We start from the raw sequence: 7,694 nt of genomic DNA on the forward strand, positions 1-7,694 counted from the left end.
AACAATAAATTCGCAATTTTACAGTATACGCATGCGAACTAAAGCCATAGTTATTTATTTAATTCAAATATGCCTTCCAAACAAACACAGCCAGCCTTATCCATGTATAAATAACTTAAACTGGTAATGTAGCAATTCGTGTAGAAAATAAGATATATTAAAAAAAAAAAAAAAAAATACTATAATTAGTCTAATTTTTATTCGAAAGAATCAACATCGTTATTTTTATAAAGTCTGTAGATGTATGTAATACAATAATACAGTATTTCATTTTTCTATCAAATTTTTTTCTCTCTCGTAAATAGCTTATTAAATTTTAATAGTGTTTTTTAAATGTTAAATTGTTATAGATCCTCGATATTAAGCCAATTTACATTTGTCCATTATTTATCGTAAAATAGTCTATTTAATATTGATTAGTAATAATTTGATTAATATTACGATAATTCTCATTTGCCGTTAAATTATGCAAATAAAACGCGTGTAGCAAATTAAGGAAGCGAATGAAAGAAGTTGAATGGGCCTTTGATTTTATGCTTATGAGTAATAAATTTTGAATTTTGCATTCCCTTTAATATAATTATGCTTGGAATGAAAGATACGCTTAAAGTTTCTGAATTTTCCGCTCTTATTATGCAATTTACTTTACTATTGAAATAGTTTAAATTAGAAACATTTTAAAAGTTTGAAATTTTGAAAGCTCCTTCGGCTGGCTTTAAAATCCATAATAATTGATATTATTTTGGACGTCAAAAAAAAAAAAAAAAAAAAAAAAAAAAAAAAAACGATGTCCTTGTTACGCGCTTCATGATGAAATGTAGCATTCGGCTCAGAGTCGACTGACAAAAATTAATGAAACCGACTCGTTGGTTAAATTATATTATTATTCGTATGATTGGAATGAGAAACATCGATCCCATAAAAATACCCTACCCAATTTAAACTACCGTTTAAATACCTTCAAATCCATTGAATTTGAGCTGCAATCACGCACACTCTCGCATACATTCCATTCACCTACTACTCATCCTCGTTTCCTTTTGCCACTGTAGTTTAGAAAAACTACGTCGGGTGTAACCAGGAACGACATCTCTGGTAGATACGATTGTATAAAATCCAAGTAGGTGGGCGCAATCGTAAGCGCGACAGATAAATAACGAAGCAGTCGGTATAGTGGACCAAACGAATGGAATATACAGTATATAATATGCTTATAATATACGTTCGATAGACGTTTGTGTTGAAACGGAGTTTAGTGCTTTTGAGGAAACGAAGAAGGTTGTATAAGATATATAAGCGCCGTCTTTTCCTCGAATCATTCGAACGCCGTTGCATTAATATTGAAGGTAGGAGATTATTTATTATAAGGATACGTTAAGTGCATTGGTTTCGTCGATATGTTCAATTTTAATAAACTATCTTATTAACTTATTGATTTTCAGTTGAAACTGATCTGAAACTTACCAAGGACAACACAGCACATATTTATAACCTCCAGACATTCGATTAATAAAAAAACGAAAGATAATGTCGGCTCTTGTTGCGAAGAATCTTCCTCGTCTTAATAATTTTATAGTGCCCCAAGGTATTTTAATTATGCTGATTTTTTATCATTTTAAATTATGTTTTCTAAATGTACGAAACAAAATCAAAACAAAATCAAAACAAAACAAAAAAAAATTAAGTTCAAAGTGCAATTTATCGTAATGATAAATTATCGTAAGTGCATGTAAAAAATTTAGTTTCTAACTGTTGTTGACTATATGTCTTAGATCAAATCTTGTGAAATAGGTCAAATTTTTTTTAAGTTTTCATCAACTCTTTCAATTCTATTTTTTCACGTTTATTTTGTAACTACTTTTAAACAGCTTTAAATGTGCATATCTATATACATGCACAATATTATAATTGTCATGTTATTGTAAAGTTTTATAATTAACGTCGAATTAATTGACAGCCAGTTATATGTGGGAGCCTGCCCGATTTAATCGAAAAAATTATGCAACCGTTTCAAAATCAACACCTGGAAAGAAGAACATTGTATATATCGATGGAGTTAGAACTCCATTTTTGTTATCAAATACAGATTACGGCAGACTTATTGCACATGATCTAGCTAGAGAGACTCTTGTGTAAGTATAAAACTACTAAAAGGAAGTTTTTATTATCAGTTAACTTTTCTTAACTATTAATAAGCAAATGCATTGACTATACCGTGTATATGATAAATCGAATAATTTCAATATTTAATCAATTGCTAAATTTTAGAATTTTACTGCAATAATTTATAAATTTTCACTGCGTTAGATACCTTTATTTCTGATCAATGACTAGATTCTTCAATTACAAAAAATCGTCTTCTAATGTAATGTGCTTTATACGTTTCTTATCTTTACAGTAATTTGCAACGAAAAACTGGCATTCCTAAAGAAGAAATAGATTACGTTGTTTATGGTACTGTTATGCAAGAAATAAGAACTTCAAACATTGCCAGAGAAGCCGCTTTAGCCGCTGGTTTTAGCGAACATACTCCAGCTCATACAGTTACCATGGCCTGCATTAGTAGCAATGTTGCTTTAACAACTGGAATAGGCTTAATACATTCTGGAATATATGATACTATTATTGCTGGTGGTGTTGAATTTATGACTGACATTCCAATCAGACACAGTCGTGCAATGAGAGCTTTGATGTTAAAAGCAAGTAAAGCAAAAACGCCAGCTCAAAAGCTATCGTTACTGTCAACAATAAGGCCCAGCCATTTTGTTCCAGATGTAAGTAACACGCAGATGTTTTCTCCCCAATTATAAATACAAATAACGATTCTCTAAAAATTAATGAAGTACATTATATTGTAAAATTGCTGGCAACTTTGTATGGTAAATAAGAATTTAACGATAATTAAAATATTATAGTTACCATCGGTAGCTGAATTTTCAACAAATGAAACTATGGGTCATAGCGGTGACAGACTCGCCGCTGCATTTAACGTTTCTCGAGAAGAGCAAGATGATTATGCCATGCGTTCACATTTATTCGCAGCTCAGGCATATAGCGATGGAAATTTGACTGATTTGGTGCCAATCGTAGGTAAATATAAGCATCACCCACTACTTTAAATAATTCATTTTTAAAGTAAACTTTTCACAAATTTTTATAAATATGTAATTAAATATGTTTAAATTAGAATTGGTTTAGAAATAAAATTTTTCAATAAATTTTTTATGATTATCAAAAGTATTAAGAAAGAAAAATAATTAAAATAATTCATTTTATAGCATTAAGATTCATAAACTATTAATGTAATTTAATACTCGGTTTTTTTTTTTTATATTAACATATATTTATATTTTGTTGCGCTTATCTATTTAAATCTATTTTTTTGTATTTCAGTTCCTGGTACTAAGAAGGCTATTAAGCAAGACAATGGTATTAGAGTATCGACAAAGGAACAGTTAGCAAAATTGAAACCAGCTTTTGTGAAACCTTATGGAACGGTTACGGCTGCCAATTCTTCATTTCTTACAGATGGTGCCTCTGCTGGCTTAATTATGACAGAAGAGAAAGCTAAACGACTTGGATTAAAACCCAAAGCATACATGAGAGAATTCACTTACGTTTCCCAGGATCCTAAAGATCAACTTTTATTAGGACCTGCCTATGCCATTCCTAAAGTAAGTGTGTATCTCGAGTTCAGTTACATTATTTATTTTATGCTATAAGATTGTTACGCATCATCAGTTTTATTACTTATTACCTATAATATTATATATTTATATATAAATATAAGCGCTTATGTCCTTATAGATAAATACTTTTACTCTTTTTCATACAACCTAGTCTCCTTTAAAAAAAAGATAGATATATATGTATATAAATATAATATTTATTATTTTATCCTTTTTAACTATGGTTTAGGTCTTAGAAAAAGCTGGCCTCACTTTAAAAGATATTGGAGTTTGGGAGGTGCACGAAGCATTTGCCGCTCAAATTTTGGCTAATCTCAAAGCACTTGATTCTGAATTCTTTGCTCAGAAATATTTGAAACGTTCCAGTAAGGTTGGTGTTCCCGATCTAAAAAAGTGGAACGCTTGGGGTGGTTCTCTATCTATCGGACATCCATTCGCAGCAACTGGTATTAGATTAGCTACTCACACAGCGAATAGAATGATTAAAGAAGATCAACAATTTGGTCTTATTGCAGCTTGTGCTGCTGGCGGTCAGGTAAAGTAAAAGTATTAATTAATGTTTATCATATCTTGTTCAAAAATTAATAATTTCTAATAAATATTTGCCAGGGTGTTGGGATGATAATGGAAAGATATCCAGGTGCAACGGTTTAAGTTAAAAAATTATTGAATATACAAGCAATATTAATAAATTGTTAATGTATATGATTTAAGTAATTGTATCTGCAACTTGGACTTCCACTTTAAACCGCGAAAAGCTATTTCGCATCTTATATTTATATGTGAATATATATTTTTTATAAAATCAAATTGTATTAAAAACTTTTAAATTTGTATTCTATAGTAATAAAAGTATGAAATATCAGTTATATAAATATGTATTAAAAAATCTTTCACTAAATTATCGTTAAATTATTATTTATCTAGTGCAGTAGCGATGGAAAATATTTCCAAATGATTTTTAACAGCTTCGTCGATAATAGTTCGAATGTCTTTGCAACCTTGGAGAGCTTTTATTCTCAAAGGTTCGAGCTTTGAAAGATGTAATCTTTGACCCGACCCGTGAGTCAAAATTACAGAGCTTTTTGTTTCTGTCTCATCGACGACCTTGGGAAGGGCGACGATCGATAAAGTAACGCTAGGGCAGCATTCTTCCACCCAATTAGCATCCAAAATTTCTGTACATTGTCCGTCATCATCTTCTCCCAGAAGGCTATCCGACACAGTGATTGAGCAGCCAATAGCGTAATCCTTGAAAAATTAATTTTAACACTTATTAATTATCATACACGGCTTATGCAATAAACATAATAATAATTGAAATTAAATTTTATCTAATTGTATACGTTGAATTTATAAAAATTTATTGAGAAATTAAGATATTAAAAATACCTTAATCGATATTCCAGCATCAATTAAGGCAAGAGTTGCAGCATTAACGGCAACACAAAATTCGCTACCATCCATCTGAAGAATTTCTACAAATATATCTATTTGAGATCTGGCAAAAAGCTCTAAATTAATAATTGCTTCCATGGCGTGTCGCAATTGTTGCGACGCTTCCTGTGATTTTCTATCACCGCGAGGCTTTTTTTTTCTTTCTGCAGCCCCAAAACTAAATACCGCGGAACTATACTGACAATTCACAATGCCTTTAACATCCTTGGTACTACTACTAATAGCCTTACCTCGTGGCTAGAAATTAATATCAATACGTTATTACAGCAAACTTTGGCAATATTGTTCTATGAATATATAATGAAATATCTTATATTTATAATACAATAATCGTTAGTAAAAGTTTTTCCAATATCCAATGCTTTTACATTCAATAAAGATGAATACTTTAAATTAATTTAAAAAATTCAATACAAACCTGATGTGGCCCATAAACAGTAGCCAATATTTTAGTTTTTCCTTGTTCTACATAAGCACTCCCATCAGCTTGAGTAAAAACTCCTAAACGCATTCTAATTCTTCGCAATTCGAGTGGCCGCCTTCCGTCGGCTCTCAGGCCACCCTGATTTATATCAAATTCCGACTCCATTAGAAAAAAAAAAAAAATTTATTATTTATTAATGGCAAGCACGTGCACGTGTTTTTCCATCATTTAGATTCGGCGCTTAATTTGTTCGCACTCGTGCGATTCGCCGACCTTAGTCACCGTTTAAACTGCAATAATAAGCGATAGGTGAGAAATTTTTGGCGTATGGTCGGAAACGCCGATACGTTCTTGCATTCGACGATCTTACTGCAAAAGTAATATTACCGGTGACATTGAAATTTTTAACAAAAATATCTGACTTCGGTCTAGGTTACGGACGATCGCTTTAGTACTCTAGCGGCTATTTCTCCCACTTCCTTCCCATCTAAGCTTTAACTGCGTAGTATCACAACATTTCTCATAAATAATTCGTAAATATACTTCAGAGTTCATTGCACAAATGAAATTGATAAAAAGAAATTAGATGTTATACGACTATGAAATTCATTCAACAAACAGCGTTTGTTTGTGTTTATGCTTTGTTATTATTTTACTCGCTTCCTCCCTTCCACGTAAAACATCTCCTACACACTCTTAGTCGCTTTATAATCCTACGCTCTATCTCTCTCATTCTCGCACACCTGTTTACATACGCACACCGTTACGCGCTATTACCGCCTATCAATGTCAAGCAATTGATGCATCTCTATCTTTTATCTTTCTCCCTCGTTCTGTTAAATAACAATATTTTCTAGTAGCCACTTTGTAACGCTTGTTTTATGCTTGTAGTAATAAAAACGTAGGAAATTTATTTGTAATTCAAAAACTATTGAACTTGTAATATTCGCATGTGTGCATAATTCGTGTATAGAAGTCGCAGGGTTAAATTCACATTTAATGATACATTCCCATACGCTCGCTCTCTCTCTCTCTCTCTCTCTCTCTCTCGCACGCGCATGCACTTAACCATAATTCTAAGAACCTTATATACAGTGATTCTACGACCATTTTAAATTTGCTTTATATTTATTTAAAAATATTAAATATTAATTCGCAATATCAATCAATAAGTGCATATGTATATATATATATATATATATATATGATCTTGTATAAATTCATCAATATATAAAAACAATACAATAAAAATTAGAACTAATAGATTGAAACACGCAACCAAATTTTTTTCACGCAGAAATTATTCACATTATCGATGCACTACTGCAAATATTTCTAATATTACGCCAATAATCGCCTAGAACGCGAGTCGAGAATATATTAAAACGTTTTTCATGCATCTCAGTAGCAATCTTATGGCTTACATCTCTAATCACATTATTGTCCACATAATTGCAATGGACTTTGTTCTAAATTCTATACTATTTCGGAAATAGATTCACCATGAGGTTCTTTGGATTAACACGATAAACCAATAAGTCCATTATTAATACAAAATTTCATTTTAATTTAACATCAATGATCTAATTTAATTGTCTTTACTTTATTTATAGTGAAACTTTGACAAGTTACTTTAATTACAAATTATATATTCACAATAGTCAAATAATAAATTGTTGCCTTAATAATAAGATCGTTGTAGTCCGATATAAAAGATAGAGTAAAAAAATATCATTGACCTAAATTAAATATTAATAATAGAAAAATATCTGTATTTTGCATTGACGGCGCAGCTGTTATCTGTAATTTGAAATTTACTATTTTGCAACGATTTTGTCAATAAATTAAATATCAAAGCAATTCGATATACCTGTTATCTATTTCATTAATAATTAATTAGAAAATGTCGTTTAGGTAACAAAATTCAATTTCAACTATTAAAAATCGCAGCTTGTAATTTCGTGAATTATTTGCGAAACATCGGGTATTCTTTGTGAGCTCAAAGCTTACAAAGCTCCCGCGGAATTCCAACAATTTCTCTAAGACTATTTAAGCTTCTATTTAAAGAATCTAGCAACTAATATACGAAATAGACTTTCCTTAAATAAGATATATTCCCAAGC

The 7,694-nt window shown here is 30.8% G+C and overlaps 2 protein-coding genes across 2 annotated transcripts; one reads left to right on the forward strand and one right to left on the reverse strand.

The window, feature by feature from the left end:
• Positions 1 to 1,192: 1,192 nt before the first annotated feature.
• Positions 1,193 to 4,466, forward strand: Mtpbeta (mitochondrial trifunctional protein beta subunit). Its single transcript, XM_011501546.1, has 8 exons — positions 1,193 to 1,346; positions 1,443 to 1,585; positions 1,958 to 2,132; positions 2,399 to 2,774; positions 2,916 to 3,090; positions 3,394 to 3,674; positions 3,919 to 4,224; positions 4,299 to 4,466. Exons 2-8 carry the CDS (start codon positions 1,528 to 1,530, stop codon positions 4,341 to 4,343), a joined length of 1,416 nt encoding a protein of 471 aa, XP_011499848.1. The 5' UTR covers positions 1,193 to 1,346; positions 1,443 to 1,527; the 3' UTR covers positions 4,344 to 4,466.
• Positions 4,467 to 4,583: 117 nt separating this feature from the next.
• Ski6 (exosome complex component Ski6) lies at positions 4,584 to 5,742 on the reverse strand. Its single transcript, XM_011501548.1, has 3 exons — positions 5,566 to 5,742; positions 5,082 to 5,384; positions 4,584 to 4,940 (listed from the first exon to the last, which is right to left on the reverse strand). The coding sequence occupies exons 1-3, from the start codon at positions 5,734 to 5,736 to the stop codon at positions 4,605 to 4,607; spliced, it is 810 nt and encodes a 269-aa protein (XP_011499850.1). The 5' UTR covers positions 5,737 to 5,742; the 3' UTR covers positions 4,584 to 4,604.
• Between the last annotated feature and the right edge of the window lie 1,952 nt (positions 5,743 to 7,694).

The sequence above is a fragment of the Ceratosolen solmsi genome, unplaced genomic scaffold (assembly GCF_000503995.2).
Source record: "Ceratosolen solmsi marchali unplaced genomic scaffold, CerSol_1.0 scaffold28, whole genome shotgun sequence".
Classification (NCBI taxonomy): Eukaryota; Metazoa; Arthropoda; class Insecta; order Hymenoptera; family Agaonidae; genus Ceratosolen; species Ceratosolen solmsi.

Excerpts from the sequence above, each read along its gene's own strand:
- Mtpbeta (XM_011501546.1), top strand. The coding sequence starts at position 1,528 with ATGTCGGCTCTTGTTGCGAAGAATCTTCCTCGTCTTAATAATTTTATA. Across the intron at positions 2,775-2,915 it reads CCAGCCATTTTGTTCCAGAT|TTACCATCGGTAGCTGAATT; the intron begins GTAAGTAACACG and ends AAAATATTATAG. Across the intron at positions 3,091-3,393 it reads TGATTTGGTGCCAATCGTAG|TTCCTGGTACTAAGAAGGCT; the intron begins GTAAATATAAGC and ends TTTGTATTTCAG.
- Ski6 (XM_011501548.1), bottom strand. The coding sequence starts at position 5,736 with ATGGAGTCGGAATTTGATATAAATCAGGGTGGCCTGAGAGCCGACGGA. Across the intron at positions 5,385-5,565 it reads CTGTTTATGGGCCACATCAG|CCACGAGGTAAGGCTATTAG; the intron begins GTTTGTATTGAA and ends ATTAATTTCTAG. Across the intron at positions 4,941-5,081 it reads ATGCTGGAATATCGATTAAG|GATTACGCTATTGGCTGCTC; the intron begins GTATTTTTAATA and ends TAATTTTTCAAG.